General features: G+C 46.2%; 1 protein-coding gene across 4 annotated transcripts in view; it reads right to left on the bottom strand.

Moving 5' to 3' along the window:
• The window catches only part of Arhgef7 (Rho guanine nucleotide exchange factor 7), a 101707-nt gene that overhangs the window by 31925 nt on the left and 52587 nt on the right, over nucleotides 1–17195 (bottom strand). For all 4 annotated transcript variants that reach the window (XM_051181993.1, XM_051181995.1, XM_051181996.1 and 1 more), the window contains 4 exons: nucleotides 11883–11971; nucleotides 4263–4357; nucleotides 4015–4110; nucleotides 223–345 (listed from right to left, as the gene is read on the bottom strand). In XM_051181993.1, coding sequence (XP_051037950.1) covers nucleotides 223–345; nucleotides 4015–4110; nucleotides 4263–4357; nucleotides 11883–11971 — 403 coding nt within the window. The remainder of the gene's footprint in view (nucleotides 1–222; nucleotides 346–4014; nucleotides 4111–4262; nucleotides 4358–11882; nucleotides 11972–17195) is intronic.

The raw sequence follows: 17195 nt of genomic DNA, 5'->3' as shown, positions 1-17195 counted from the left end.
GCAAAAGAAATCCTGACTAAGGCACAGCCTCAGGACCTTCCCCCAACCCCCCCCCCCACAAACACTGACCAGCTTTTTTTGGCTTTCTTATCACATGTTCAAGCACTTAGTCTGAGGGCAAGATCAACGTGTCCTTGTTTAGTCTGAATGCTGTTCCATGTGGTATCTAGAGGTGCAGAGCTGCCCACCTCCCTTCTGGCCCAGATGTCTCAGCCAACAAACCTGTGTTCTGTGAGAACACCCACAGCAGATGGATGGTTGGCACAGTAAGCCAGGTATAGGGTCCTCATCTGCGGCATCAGGCTCAGAAAGCAGCCGCCAACTCTCTGTTGGGCCTCAGGAGACCTGTAGGTGTGACAGAGAAACACCATCAGACAGGAAGAAAGCAGCAAATGGAAGGGCACCAAGCTCTTTCCCTCTGCCCAGCCCCCATACCCTTCTACCCCTGCCCACTCCTATAGGCTAGGGGCTAACTTTCCATAGCCAGGTCTGACATGTCACATAACTGACCAACCTAGCCAACTCTATGTGCTCTGTGAGGTGAAAACACATGTCCTAAAGCCTCAAATACTGTACACAAAGTTGAAAGTTACCAAACATGGCTGCCTAACTGGAAGTTTTGCCCATGCAATAATGAAGGCGGTGCAATAGTAAGTGCTAAAGACACTTTTCACTGCAGGTGACAGGGGCTAGAGATGAGCTACTTCTTCCCACCTCTAGGCAACATCAGTGGGTCACAGGACTCTAATGTTCAAAATCAAGAACAAAGAAACAGCCACTGGAACCCACTGTGCAGATGGAGAGTAGACGGCAAGTGTTGAGACTCGGCATCAATCGGTAGGACACCAGTGGACTACATGCAGGGGTCACTGGGAGCTTGAGGTGCTTTGCCCATCTTCCCAGATTGTAGGCCTAGGACAGGACATCATGCTACAAACAGGGAGCCTGAGAGGACACCCCCAGTAGTCCACATCCACCAGATTCTTACCACACTGATAGGAAAGAAGACATCTTGCTCTCTGGGGAATCTGACCCAGAGAAAATAGGCAAAAGCTATTAATACTAGAACTCCTCAACACCAAATCAACAATCAGTACTACAAAAGCATTGTTTTGTATGCTAGTCTCAAGTGTACACAGCTGTGCTGGCCAATTTAGTGTCAATAGCAGCTAGAGGCATAGAAGAGAAGAGAACCTCAATTAAGAACAAGCCTCCATCCTGATGGGGAAACCACAGACAGTGGACCCAAGCTCATGCACTGACAGCTGGGGAGTCTAGGACATCCGAATATGGGTGACAGTTACGAGCTTTATCTGTTGGTGGGGGTCCCAGCAGTGGGACCAGGACCTATCCCAGGAACATGAACTAGCTTTTTGGAGCCCATTCCTGTGGTGGGATACCCTGCTCAGCCTTGATGGGGGGGGGGGGCTTGGTCCTGACTCAATTTGGTATACCAGACTTTGTTCACTCCTCAAGAAAGGCCTTATGTCCTCTGAAGAGTGGATAGAGTGTAGGCAAGGTGAAATATTGGGGGGATGGGAGAAGGGAAGGAAGGGGGAACTGGGGTTACTATGTACAATGAAAAAAAATACATAAATAAAAAAGTAAAATAAAAAAAAAGAAAAGAAAAAAGGAAATGCCTTTGTGAGATTGGGCTGCAGGCAAGCCTGTAGGGCACTGTGGGTGGTGCTATGGCTGGACTAATGGTCCTGGTTATGTAAGAAAGCAGGCTGAGCAAGCCAGTAAGCAGCACCCTCCATGGCTTCTGCATCAGCTCCTACCTCAAGGAGCCTGCTCAGTTTGAGTTCCTACCTTGGGTTCCCTTCATAGACTGTCATTCAGGATATGTAAGTCAAATAAACCCTGTCCTCCCCAAGACGCTTTTAGGCACAGGGTTTCATCTCAGCAATGGAGACAGTAGGGAGAGGGGGAAGATTGGGGGGGGGGGGAGAAGGGGAGATGAGAGGGAAAAAAGAAAACTAATAAGATCACAGTGCTAAATAAACTATGTTCAGAAAGCATAAACATAAAAATATTTGACTTATAATTTGCTCCATAGAAAAGAAAATCAGATGGTGTATCAAACAAGGAAGAAACAACTTCCATGAGCATTTGTGACCCTGGGCTGGAGTCCATGCAGGCCATGGGCAGAGAGTGCATCAGGCAAACTTAAAGCTCTGAGATCAATCCCCTTATTGCTCTTATTGGTCTTACTGGTTGCTGAATATAGCTATTTTCGTCAATGGACAGGCAGGATGTACCCAGGCAGGAAGTATAGGCAAGGCTTCTAGACTAGGAGAATTCTGGGAAGAGGAAGGGCAGAGAGCAAGTGGTGAGGGAGACACAGCCGAGGGAGAAAGAAGGCCATGAATCACTGGTAAGCCAAGACCATATGGAGATATAGATTTATAGAAATGGGTTAATAATTAAGATAGAGCTAGCCAGTAAGAAGCTTGAGCCATCTGTCAAACAGTTTATGATTAACATAAGACTCTGTGTTTATTTGGAACTAAACTACTATGGGGCCAGGTGGATACAAACTTCTGTCAACAATCCCCTGCAGTGCAAATAAACAAAACCAACACAAGAAAAATGAAAAAGTTAGAAAGAGAATAGAGCTCTAAACATCTCCCAGAATAGAAAGCAGTTTAGCTGACAGAGGGTATACCAATGTACACCAGATTAAAGTTCCAAAATAGAAGAGACAAGTGCAGGCAAATCAAAGATAACCATAAAACTGGGCAGAATGTCTGAGCAAGACACACCAGTGTCCATACAGAAGTAGCTCCCACATTTCAGGGGTGAGCACTGACCCGAAGAAGACAGCACAGCCTCTCAAGTGGCTCCCACATTTCTGTCAACTCAAACAGTATGTTAATGAAAAGCTTAAGGTCAAAATACATTCAGAGAGTACTCAACAGCAAAAGTGAGTTGGAGGCAACCCCAGAGATCCCAGGGGTGGGGGGAATCATCTCAGAATCAACCAGTATTTCACAATATGGAAGGGATCTGTGTTGTGGAATATTACAAAGATGTATTTGTTTATGTTGCAGAATGCTACTTTATGTAAAGGTGTGTTGACTTTGTTTATGCTGCATTTTGCTTAACTAAAGATGTATTGCTGTTTCACCTTGCCTGTCTAAGGCATCTAACTGGTCTAATAAAAAGCTAGGCAGTAGTGGGATAAGTAGGGCTGGCAGGCAGAGAGAATTAAGTAGGAGGAGAAATCTAGGCTCCAGGGAGAAAAAAAAGAGAACCCTGAGGCCAGTCAGCCAGGCAGCTACCTCGCAGCTCCCTGCCAGTCAGACAGAGGAAGCAGGAAAAGTAGGACATACAGAATGAAAGAAAGGTTAAAAAGCCATGAGGCTAAATAAGTATAAGAGCTAGTGGGACAAGCATAGGAATAGGCTAAGCATTCATAATTAGTAAGTCTTCGCATCATGATTTGGGAGCTGGCAGTTCAAGAAGACCTGCTACAGACACAGGCTTTGCATTCAAACCCACTACCCCACCTGCGGTGTCTCAATTTCATCTTAAAGCCTGACCCCTCAATAGGGCACCTAAAGGAGTTAATGAATACACCTCAATACTAAAAAGTCCTGGCCCATGCTGGAACTCAATAAACAAAAGGCATCTATGGAAAGTAACCCTTCTCTGTTACTTCTATGGTATGCTGCCTGTACATGGCCACTGACATTTTTATCAGCTCTTTACAGGACTACAAGACAACACTGGAAAAAGCCACCCCTCACACATAAGTGGTTCAGCTACAGGTCACTTCTACCTCCTGACAAGCCATGCTGCACCCTCCTCCATCATCACCTTAATTCATTCTTCTCACAAAGTCTTTTCCCATCTAAAAAGTCTGTCATGAAAACCAACCAGTCTAACGCACAGCTTTTACTGTAAAACTTTACCCAAAATAAAAAACAATCTAGTTTCTCTCTTCAGAAATAGCTGCTATCTGACACCAACTGAGCGCGTGCAAACTCGCAGCTCTGGCAGTCCACTCACTTGGTGCACTCTTCTAAGGTCTGCACAAGCACTTGCTGGAAGGAAGAGATGTCCTCGAGATTTCCCAGTAAATGCAAAGTGTTTGCCGAACTCAACCTAAGGCCAGGAAAACAAAAGCACAAGTCTGTCAGTGGTCTGAGGTGCATCCTGATTTCCTAGCATGAAGCCTCACCGTGGGCCATGATCTAATGAACACAACGCTGTGCCCAAGGCAAGCTGGCACTCTGAGCAGTCTCTTGCCAACTTACTTCTCACTGGTCTGCAGTGGCCTCAGGTAAGTGGATAGCATAGACTGCAGCTCCTTAGAATATTCATGCTCTGTTTCTAGGATATTCTGTAGCACCTGTAATAAATGATAAACCACTGTCATTCACACAACAAGAGCTATTTGTCATAATTTATAAATGTTAGCAAGTTCATCATCATTGTTCATCACATTTTATTGCTTGCATGTAAATACTAACACATTTACTCTTTTGTAATTATTAACTACTCACCCTATATAATAAATTATTACAGCCAGCCCAGAAGTCTGACTTCATCATACTGACAACAGGTATGCCTAGGTTGAGTGAGAGCACATTCCATTCTTGGACATGGAAAGCAAGGTATAGACCTAAATTACACAGGACAGACAGTCCCAGAGTACTGACGGACTGATGTGTCTCTAAGATGCTGGGTGGTGCAGAAAAAGCCACCACCAAGTACTGCACGCAAAACTACTTAAGGCTGTCTAAAAGCAGGAGACTAACTACAGTGACAGGTATCAGGGGGTGACAACCAGGAGGTGAGTGTGCTGATAACAGAATGGCTCTGTATTCTAACTAGGTACAGGGGTACACACTTGTTGAAGCTCACTGAACTATATAAAACCTGTTCTTTCTTGTATATCCCTAAGCAAAGCAGCCCAAATAAATAATAAATAAATAAATAAATAAATAAATAAATAAATAAATAAATAAATACAAAGTGACCAAGAACCTTAAGCTTTCTGAGTCTTAGACTATGGACCACTTCAGAGTCTGAGTTACAGAACATTCAACCAGTAAAGTCTATGTAAATATTCCCAAACCCCCAAACTCCAAAATATGACAAAGCTCTGGTTCCAAGCACTCAAATATTGGACACAACCTGCTTGTAAGACACATCTCAAATACTCAGAATTTACTCTTTAAACCAATGATTCTCAACCTGTGGATTGCAACCCACTAGGGATAAATGACCCTTTCACAGGGATTGCATATTAGATATCCTGTATATCAGATATTTACATTACTATTCATAACAGTAGCAAAATTACAGTTATAAAGTAGCAATTAAAATAATTTTATGGTTGGTGTCACAACATGAGGAACTGTATTAAAGGGTCACAACATTAGGAAGGTTGAGAACCACTGCTTTGGACTGAGTCTAAATAAACTGTGGGAGACAGGGACTTTTGTTAGACACTGTGATGTCTCAGACCATCCCACACATAACATATATTGAAGACAGGCCTATCAAATAATCCTTATATAGACATCCATTCTTCTTAAAGATAACAGAGTAATTATAAATAAAGATAAAATAAAATCTTTCCCAATAGCTTACATTAGTAGTATAACAAATTTAGCAAAGACTAGTGAACTCCTAAAATTTCCAGATAAACACAAAGTACCAAACAGACCAGCTTAAACAAATGCTTCCCACCAGCAACTGCCAACGCCACAGCCACTTGACCAAGCAGGACAGAAAGTGTGGAATTCTCAAGGGCCAGGGACCACAAGCACTGCCAGCAACACACCTGCCCTAGCACCCAGCAGCTACTCAGGGTACAGCAGTCTTAATCCCTGCAAAAAAACATGTCCTTTATTTAAGCCTGATAGGCAGACCTACCATCTCAGTCATTCAGGAGACCAAGGCAGGATAATTACAAATTCAACATCTGTCTGGCCTATGGGGCAAGTTCAAGGACAGCACGAGCAACATGGGCAAATAGCATAAACTGTTCCCAAATAATTGGAGTGGGAGGGGGTGGGTGTGGTGGGGAGGGGAGGATGAACTGGGAACATAGTCCCTGGCACCCTAAGTCACTGGGATCAAGATCTAGGATGCTTCCCCACCCCTATACATACAGATAAAGTTTCCTTTTCAAAGCAGTTAGCTCCTTCCATATTGAACACCTGGTGAACTGCAGAGCCAAAACAAAACAGTGGGTCTGTCTGTCACCAGCCCCATAGGGCACTTCCAGGTCCAAATGGGAGCACTCAGAGCTCTACAGAGTCTCCATCAGAGAGGGAAGTCCCTCCACAGCCCTTTCCATCCTTGCTACAGGCTGTTTGAACTAGGTCACAGTGAGGGCTTTCTGAGCACTTCCTGAATGAATGCTATGCATACCTGCCTCACAAAGCCACACACGCCCACCAACTCACACACAGACTGCCAGAGTGGCCAAGACAGCATCCCTTTTGATTTTCTGACCATGACTTTTGATACTCCAAACAGGGATTTAAACCCTTCAGCCTTCATATTCACCATCTGATGGTGTTCAGTGCTGGCTCTATGAGCTCTAATGAGCTCCCAGTAGATGGAGTGTTATAAGCAGCTTACACACTCAACCCCAAGAAGAAACACCACAGGCTCTGTCTCTGCTGATGGTAACTCTGGCTTCATCATGAATGGACTTATTCATGGGGACAGCTGGGAGACAGCCAGGAAGAGGAGGGACCATTCAGGGAGTTCATTCCTTTGTGGGGAAGTCTGGATGCTGCATCCACAATGACAATGTCCTAACACACTCACTGTATCCAAGTGTGAAAGGCCTGGTGACAGAAGCACTCTGTGACTCCAGACACTGCTCCAGAGACAGTAATTAAACCAGACACAGTTCTCAAAACGCAACCGGGAGAAGAGGGCAGCCACCACCAACCTTGGGTCTAAAGAGACTCTAAAGAGACGAGTATCTTTCCAGGGTGTGTTGCAGCACGGGAAGGAGAGACAGCTGAGACCTTAGCGAAAGCCACCCTCAGAAACCTAGCATATACTCCTAAGGTGATGGGCAAAGAAAAAGCACAACCAGTGTCATGGTGCAGACCCCAGGACACAGCAGCCTTCCTCAGCCACACCCTGAGCACAGACAGACACTCGTCAAGACTTCAGAAAAAACACCAGAAAACGGCAGCCAAGTTCACTCCACCACTCCACTCCAACCATAGTACCACATACAACTTTCAGGCCATTCTCATGCTCCCCAGAAAAACAATCAGGGTACACTGGTGTCAGCAGAAGCACACACACACAGCCACACACATACTCACCTGCTCACACCAGTGCCACCAAACCCTCACCCAGGAGGCTTATGTGCTTTCTGACCTGGGCAGCCTCATCGCCCTTCCAGGCCTGAGTCTGCCAGTCATTAGCCTCACCTCTCTTCCTCTTTGTGCCTCGGGCGCACGGTGGCTGCTGCAGGACCCCATGGACCTCACCCCAGCCGCCACAGCTCCATCACACCATGACTGCAAACCCAGAATATAGCAGTGTTCAGGGAGATGCAGACTTTGTGACCCACAGTGCTGAAGAAGGGCAAAGGGAAAGACCCAAGCAGCATGGCTGGCTCTGAGTCACGAGACAGAACTGTCCAGTCACACAATAGTGCCACACAGGAGGGCGGGCACCCTCAGCAGCCACACACACACACACGTTCCTAAGACTTTCTGACTTGAAACAAACCAACTCAAAAGAGACTAACTCCCACATTGTTCAGACACAGACACTCGCCCTCAGCACCTCTGACTTGAGATGCCCTGTGTATAAAAATGACTAATCTATAGGGCCAGAGGTGGCATTCAGTGGCACAGTGCCTGTCTAGCATGTGAGGGGCCCTAGGCTCCATCCTCCAAACTGTAACGTTCAATATCTGTCTATAAAACAACTGACTACATATAAAGACCATAAAATACTAGGTCTTTTTTTTTTTTTTAAAGAATCCCACATACAACCCTAGTTTATGCACACAAGAAAAGTGAAATGACACAACTATCCTAAACAGTCTTCTACTCTCCAACCATGCCATCAGATACCAGAGTTTAGACTATTTGTTCATGTTTGTGTGGTGTGCATGTGCAAAAGGGTGCATGTATATACAGATATGCACAGGTGCACATAGGTGTACAAGCTTGCATGTGTGCACGTATGTATAGTTGTGCAAGTGTGGATAGATGTGAAAGTATGCAGAGGTGGGCATATGGAGGCAAGAAGTTAGCATTCAGAGGTTTTCCTCAACCACTCCCCATTTTGAGTTTTTGAGAACCTGGAACTCAAGGATTCACTTAGTGAGCTCTAAGGATCACCCATCTCACCTTGCAGGCACTCTCGTGGATTCTATGTGGATGCTGGGAATTCAAATCCAGGCCCTCATGCTTCCACAGCAGACCTTAGACTGAGACATCCCCCCACGCCCAGTGCAGTTTACCCAAATTTTCAGAATGTCAATTGCAAAGTTGGACTCCAGTCATTAACTCAGCTTCTGGCAAGCGGCATTGAGTCCTCTGTGAGCAAGAAAGTGGTGGTGAAGGAAGCAGATACCAAGCTCCTGCTAGCTCTGTAACTCTATGGGTCACAAGGACACAGCAAGGACCCTACCCTGGTATTACTGGCCAAATTTAACTGTTATCAAGACAGAATCTAGACTGGGAGACTAGCCTGGGAGACTAGCTTTGGGGCATGCCTATAGGAACTTGTCCTTGTCAAGGAGGTGTGAAGACCTACTCACTGGGGGTGGCACCATTCCCTCAACCATGTTCCCAGGCTTTGTAGAGCTGAGCACAGGCGACTGCTCTCTGTATCCTGAGTAAGGACACATGACTAGCTGCTTCTATCTCCTGCCTTCTGCCTTCCCTGCCACAGTGGACTGTGACCTGACACTGCAAGCCAAATAAACCCTGAAGTTGCTTTTGTCAGGCATTTACCACAGCAACAGGAAAAGAAACTAGATGGTGTCTTGGTTTACACTTGCCTTTAATGACCTCTTGACATCTAGAACCTACTTAGCTGGCAGACAAGTGTGCTTTAACATCTACCTTTTAAAACAATGTACTACAACATATTCCTAACTCAGGATTCTACTAGGTTTTGGAGAAACATTTCTTCCACATGTTAAACATTTACTAAAGAAGGGGCTGGAGAGCTGGCTCAGAGGTTAAGAGCACTAACTGTTCTTCCAGAAGATCTGGGTTCAGTTCCCAGCACCCACACAGCAGCTCCTAAGTGTCTATAGTTCTGGTTCCAGGGGATCCACCACCTCACACAGACATACATGCAGGCAAAACACCAATGCACACAAAATAAAAATAAATTCACTAGAAAAAAAAGTAGGTCCAAATAATACATGTCCAAATAGTAGTCTGCAGGAACTCATACCCCCACACCTCCTCTGCACTGTGCAGAGTGAGGAACCAGGTATGTAGACCCAGGCACACCTGTACTCCAACCCTGGCTCAGCCACTTATTGTCTGAGACCAGACAACCCAGCCACCCACTTCCTTATAAAAAGGTATCTTCCTAACAATTCTGACTTTAGGAAGCAAGAAATGCTACTCACCCACTTAACACTGCACCAAGCCTGCCAGGACCACAACTCAGAGGCTCTCTCTGAGGGTCTTCAGCACTCCCAGGGTTAGATAACTCACCAGACACTGATCTTCATGATGCTGATTTCCCGCTGTCACCCTAAACTAAACTGCAACCTGTGTCATTGGGGCCCACAAGAAACAAGTAGTCCCCAGTGAGTAGAACTGTTTGGGAAGGATTAGGAGGTGTGGCCTTGTTGGAGGAAGTATATCACTAAGTAGCAGGCTTTGAGGTTTCAAAAGCCCATGATTCCGAGGTAGTATCTGCTCTGCTCTGCTCTGCTCTGCTCTGCTCTGCTCTGCTCTGCTCTGCTCTGCTCTGCTCTGCTCTGCTCTGCTCTGCTCTCCCCTCCCCTCCCTTCCTCTCCCTCCTGGCTTGGGGATCAGATGTAAGCTCTCGGCTTTTGCTCTAGGGCCATGCCTGCCTGGATGCCACTACCATGTTCCCTACCATGAAAATCAAACTAGGTCTCTGGAACTGTGAGCCCTAGTATGTGTTTTCATTTATACAATGTCTTGGTCACAGTGTCTCTTCACAGAAACAGAAAAGTAACTAAGACATGGAATATAAAAGAAATCTTGATCAAAGTGAAAGACAAAAGATCAGATGAAGCAAACGTGGGCCAACAGTACCTGCCACTCTCTCTTCTTTGACCTAGCACTGAAGAGGCTGAAGGGAGCAGGGGACAAGCCCAATGCCACTCAGGAGCACAGGAGAAAGCACAGATGTCTAGCAGCTTCCAAAGACGTACATCTGCTGTGGACATGTGTGGATTGTAACTAGTGACTGCATCTATCACTCACAGTTTGTGTAAGCGTGTCAAGGAAAGAGCTGCCCAGCATTCCCGTGATATTAGACATGGGCAGAGTTACTTCCTTTAACAACACAATGATTGAGAAGAAAGGGAAGCTGCTAAGTGGCAAACCTCCAGGAATGATGAATGAGGACATGCACAAGCCTGTTGGTGCCTCAAAGCAGGGCACCCAAGTTGTTACTGGACCCTCCTGGGAAAGATGCCTGCCGTCACGCTATGGGTGGGGCCAGTAGTCTGTCTGTCAGGATCCATCAAGTTCAGACAGCAGGCTTGTCACAGGCATGTCACTGGACTAAGATTTCAGGGTCATCCTAAGAAGTGACCAGGAGACTTGTTGGCAAACAGAATGGCACAGTGGCCTTGGCCATGCATTTTGTTCCCAGAGTTTCTCAATGTGCCTCCAATGTACCATAGAAACCTGTATGGCACTCTACCAGTCACCTGAAGGTTAATCACAAATTCTCTTCACATTTTAAGACCAATGCTAGCGGTATCAACCCCATACTGTAGGGAAGTCACTGCTCAAGCAGCTACAAGGTCAATGCTAGCAATACCAACCCCATATTGTAGGTCAAGTGACTGCTCAGGCAGGCAGCTAGCAGTTCATCTCCCAGCAAGGACAATTACAGAGCTAAGGCGGGTACCCCTCCCACTGCATTGCACCATCAAAACCTCAGCAAGGCTGCCAACATCCAGTGGAAAGCTGAGTGCACACCATGGAGACAAACTTGAGGTGCAGGCCCCCAAGGGCCTCCACAGGAACATGACCTGACAGCGGGCAGCACTTACATTAGTCAGAGTCCACCCAGACAGCTGAAGACTGGTGGGGAGTCAAGGGCATCACACTGTAATACCTGTCGTTACTGTCCAGAGTATAAGACAGTAATTCTCAACCTGTAGGTCGCGACCCCTTTGGGAGTCAAACAGCCCTTTCACAGGGGTCTTATAAGACCATCAGAAAACACAGATATTTACATTACAATTTTAACAGTAGCAAAACTACAGTAGTTACGAAGTAGCAACTCAAATAATTTTATGGTTGGGATCTCCACAACATGAGGAACTGGATTAAAGGGTAGCAGCATTAGGAAGGGTGAGAGGCACTGGTCTAGGCCCCGCCTCTAATTCATGTAAGTTAATACTGACACAGTAGTCTCAAGAAAGACATGAGAAATAGACAAAATAAACCAGAACCTACAATGCTGAAGTATGTCTAACCTGCTCCAACCAATCCTACTGGCACTGAAGCATGGAAGAATCCTAAGTCAGGCACTATGCCCCTTAAAATCTCACTTTTCGACATTCTATAGTCATAGCATCACACAGTGACAAGAAATGGGGTAATCCAACACACTAGACACTCTTTCTGAGACACCAGTGCCGTCTATCTGCAACAACTACCTTCATAGTCTAGGGACACTTGAGGAGTTGTCTTGAAGTTACTCACCACGTTGTAATAGCTCTTGTTGATGGCAGTCGTATCGAACCCTTTGGGGGGGCTCTTCAAGGTTCCTGATTTGGGTGACACAGGCTTCTCTGGAACAAAAAATAGGAGGAAGCTTTATTGATCAAAGCCAAGATGACTCCTCTAACAGCAAGCCTCACACCAGAGCCTTACGTGAACCCAGCCAGGGAAGGTAAAGAAAGGGCTCTGCACAGTCGCTAGAGAGCAGACCTTTCTGAGGCCAGGTGCCCAAGGTCACAGAGCCACCACCCTGTTCTCCCCAAGCATTTGAGAAATTATGCTTAGGGTTCAGCTACACACATAGTCTTGCAGGGTTCCGGAGAATGTTAGTGGGTATATAGAGCATCAAAGCACCAAGGCCCATTGTATTGGGGAATGCCACACCCTCAAATAGTGACAGGTGACAGACAGGAAGGAAAGGAAAGCTGAGTTAAGCAAAGCTAAGACAACCCTCACAGCCTGGCCTCCACCTGCGCCTGCAATGCATGCACCTTATTAACAGTCCAAACTGGCACCGTTGCCACTGGACACCACCCCCAGATCCCCACTCTATCGGAAAGTGGTTCTGAGCAATCCCTGCCTGTATCTAACAGTGGTTCCATGGGTGTGTCTGTTTGTTACTTTCCCTATGGGATGGGTGGGTCTACCTACCACAATTTCTATTGGTGTGTGTGGCAGGGGTATCCCATTGGGTCTCAGGGATGATAGGCTGTGAGAGAGGGTCTGCCTATTCTTACTGTGGGGTGGCTGAGCGGTACACGTCATCTAACACTGGCATCACTGGTTCTCTGGGGCAGGATGTCAATTCAGGCCAGTGGGAATAAAGGGAGGGAGAGGCATTCCCACATTTCGACCCCAGACACTGAGATGAGCACTTCCTGGGGAATTCAGGTCACACGTGCTCCACATCCCTGGTACTGAGTAGCTGGATCCTATCCCTGTATGTGCGGTGACACTAGTCCAGTCTCTATGGCTTCTGCTCTTCACCGTCTGCACTTCCTCCAACCACCATGCACAGCACCAGGCTCCAGGACTATTTCACACCCAACACTCCCAGGCTACACACAGGTCCTAGAACCCACCGCCTATCTGGCACCCGTAGTGTCTTCTCAAACACCACAGAAGCCCATGAGGCCCTCACAGAATTCACAGCCCTTAACCTTGGGCCCTCCACCATGGGGTTGCTCCCCTAAATCTTAATGCAATGCCTCACTGTCAAATTCTTCCATGTAGTTAAAAATAAAGAACAGAAGGTGTTCTCTCCAGTTAAGACCTCTGCCTACAGGGTGGAAAATAGCCCCACAGAAAACAAGTCACTTCCTAAGCATGAGTGAATGAAGAACAACACCAATGCTTCTGGCTGAGACACATTCCTTGTACACGCAGACCTGTACTGGGGAGCTGACTGCAGAAGAGTCAACTGTGAGCCACTCTTAGCAGTTGAAGCTGTGATTTCAGCCCAGAAAACCTGAGAGGTGGGGGGACATACAAAGTCATAAGGTGTGATCACTGAAAGCCATCAATCCTGAACCACCCATGAAAAATGGGACCAGTACAGGAGTGTCACAAAAACAAAAGCAATGAATTTACAAGAGCTCTTATTTACACCTCAGAAGTCAATAAAATTCAGTAGGAAAAAGCTTTTCCCACAGCAGTTCCAGGCTGTAATTTAACAAACAAGAGGCAGAAGGAAGCAGCAGCAAGCAGGGTTAGTCAGAGCGCTTGTCTCCCTCTGAACTGCTACAGGGTACAGGAAGCACAAAAGGTCTGTCACCATGTGCCCCAACTCATCCAGTCAGCTCTCTGTAGCAAAGGCCCTGAGCTCCTGCAGAGACTGCAGCCGACCTCACAGGACCTCTGCTAAGAGCAGACTGGTCTGCATCAAGAGTGCCCCAGAACCACTGCTCAACTCCAAACACAGATGTGTAGCACACCCAGTATCAACCCAGGCGTGTATGTGAAAGAAGACAAAGGAGAGAGTCCCAAAGAGTAGAGTTTACAGCACTCCTGGGGGAGAGAGGCAGATTCACCTTGGCCCCAGCACAATAACCAAACAGGATCTTTTTTAGTGACAAGCAATGCTGAAAGGCAGCCAAGATGCTTCTACCACTGGCCTAGAAACTGCAAGGACACTGAGCACACACAGAACAGGGAAGCAATCACCTCAGAGCAGCTTGGCAAGCATGCAACTCCAAAAGCAAACTGGACTTGTAAGCACTTGACAATGACGTCAGTTAGAAAAGCCCAGGTCACCCCTAGGATGGGCATCTGTGGCCACTAGCACAGTCATGCAGACCACACGTGGCTTGGCCCTTGACACTGACTCAGTAACAGTAAACCCAGAATCACTAGGCCCAGAACTTGCTACTTCCCTTCTCCCTTCCCCCTTGAACTTAGGGAGCTCCCTGTGAGCAAATGTTGAATCTCACATACACCTGTACGGACAAAACAGTAAAAATCTGTGCAAGTTACACATCCAAAATGGTGCACAGGAAACGAAATTGCCATAACAACTATGCACCTTCTGAATCACCATACAAACCAAAACTACAGGCAGTATGATACACCAATTAAATTCCAATCAAAGATTCTCCCATACATTCCTGGAAGGTATCTATGCTGGTCAGTTTTTTCATCAACTTGACACAAGCTAAAGTCATCTGGGAACAATGAATCTCACTAAAGGAAATACCTCCCATCAGCAGGGCAAAACAGCAGCCTACAGAATGAGAAAAGACCTTCACCAACCCCACATCCAACAGAGGGCTAATTTCCAAAATACATTAAAAACTCAAGAAACTAGACATCAATAAACGAAATAATACCATTTAAAAACTGGGGAACAGATATAAACAGAATTCTCAACAGAAGAATCTCAAATGACTGAGAAACACTTAAAGAGATGCTCAACATCCTTAGCCATCAGGGAAATGCAAATCAAAGTGACTCTTGAGATTCCATCTTACTCCTGTCAGAATGGCTAGTATCAAAAATACAAATGACAGCTCATGCTGGAGAGGATGTGGAGCAAGGGGAACACTCCTCCACTGCTGGTGGGAATGCAAACTGGTACAGACACCTTGGAAGTCAGTGTGGTGATTCCTCAAAAAACTGGGAATCAACCTACCACAAGACCCAGCTATACCACTCTTGAACATATACCTAAAGGATGCTCCATCGTACTACAAAGGCACTTACTCAACTATGTTCATAGCAGCTTTATTTGTAATAACCAGAACCTGAAAACAGCCTAGATGGTTCTCTACTGAGGACTTCATAAAGATAATGTGGTACATCTACACAGTGGAGATATTACTCAGGTGTTAAAACCAGGGACACCAGGAAATTTGAAGGCAAATGGACAGAACTAGAAAAAAATCATCCTGAGTGATGTGACCCAGGCCGATAAAGACAAGCATGATATGTACTTACTCCTAAGTAGATATTAGCTGTAAAGTAAAGGTTAACTCTGCTAAAATCCAGACTCAGAGATACTGGGTAACAACAAGAGTTCATGGGGGGATGACTAGATCTCCCTGGGAAGAGAAAACAGAAGAGATTTCATGAGTGGACTGAGAGTGAGTGGAGAGATGGGAACATGAGTTGTGGGCTAGAGGGGAAAGAGTGCTAAAAGGACTGCGGGGGGCGGGGGGGGGAGGGCTCAGGGTTGGGTGGAAGCCTGATACAGGGAAGTCTATCAGAAGTCTATGTGGAGTATCCCAGATTAGACTCCTAGAAATAGTGAATAAGTAGCCTGAACCGGACATCTGTGATCAGACTGGTGCCTGGCCAAATTGTCATCAAAGAAGTGTCATCCAGCAACTGATGGAAAACAGATGCAGACCCACAATCCCACAGAGGAGGAGTATAGAAGCCAGAGGGGTTAAGGACACCACAGGAAGGTTCACACACTAGCCTGGGCTCATTGGGGCTTGCAGACACTGAAGTGACCACCAGGGAACCTGCATGGGACTGAGCTAGGCACTCTGCACATACATTACAGTTGTATAGCTTGCTCCCCTTGTGGGAATCCTAACAGTAGGAGCAGGGACTGTCTCTGACTCTTTTACTGGCTTTCAGGACCCTGCTTCTCACACTGGGTCACCTTGCCCAGCTCATTACATGGGAACAAGCTTACATCTTACTGCAGCTTGATAAGTCACGTTTTGTTGACACTCATGGGAGACCTAACCTTTCCTGGATGGAGATGGAATAGGGAGGGGGGACAGGGAAGAAGGACTGGGAGAGGAGGGGGAGGGGGTGGCTGCGGCTGGAACATAAAATAAACAGATGAATGAAGAAAAGAAACTGCCTTCATCCAGTGAGTAAGCAGCACTGCTCCGTGGCCAGAGCCCTGCCCTGTTTGAGTTCTTGCCTTGATTTCCCTAAAGCTGGCTGTGATTGGGACAAGGGAGCTCCATAGCTCTTTACCCTACCCGAGTTGCTTTTGGTCTTGTCTTTATCATGACAATAGAAAGCAAACTAGGTCAGTGCCTTTCCTCAATGAAGAGTGACTCACAATATGCTATGCAGAGGCCACAAGCATCAACAGCAAATGTGACAAGAACATTTCCAAGTCACACCACAAGAGGGAAGTAGTCAGTGGCTCTTAGTCTTTTCCAGAGACTCAAAAGGGTGAAGGAGGGGGGGGAGGGGGACTCTTAGCAGCAGACTTTGGCTTCTGTGTCTTCATAAAAGCTGTAAATTAAACCAAAATAGAATAAAAAAGAAAAAGGTCCAGCCAAGGGGATGGACTCTGGCTCCTGTGCAGTGAGGAACGGCCCTCATGGGACAGGCACCTTCAAACAAACGGGCAGCTTTGTTCTCAAAAAACTAAGTACCAACTAGGCTATAAATTACAAAAAGGAATCCCATCCCACGATTAGAATGCCACATAAACTACTAGAAAATATGATGCCAAAAATGTAACTGTCATCCTAGAATTTTATCCTGGATTGCTGGTTACCCAGGCTGAATTTCTTTTTAAATGTGTTTTCATGCCATGATGCCTCAGCTACCAACAGTTAGAATTAGACTGCCTTAACTTTCTCAGTCAGCTCATATTAAGAGACTATCATAGGCAAGCGCTACTCCCAAGTCTCACTGCCAGATAGAGGACATTCAGCATAACACTAATACACAAAACTGGGGTATTTCTTATATTTTAAAAAAATCAGAAGTTTTACAAACAAAGCGAGTAAGGTCTCACTTTGGCACAAAAACTATGAAGTCAACAGTATCCTTGCAAAAAATACTCTTGAAGAGGTTGTACTGTGGATTAAGCTCAGGAGCCCA

Source organism: Phodopus roborovskii, unplaced genomic scaffold (genome assembly GCF_943737965.1).
Source record: "Phodopus roborovskii unplaced genomic scaffold, PHOROB, whole genome shotgun sequence".
Classification (NCBI taxonomy): Eukaryota; Metazoa; Chordata; class Mammalia; order Rodentia; family Cricetidae; genus Phodopus; species Phodopus roborovskii.
The sequence above is the reverse complement of the archived record's forward strand: the minus strand, read 5'-3'. Positions and strand labels throughout refer to the sequence as shown.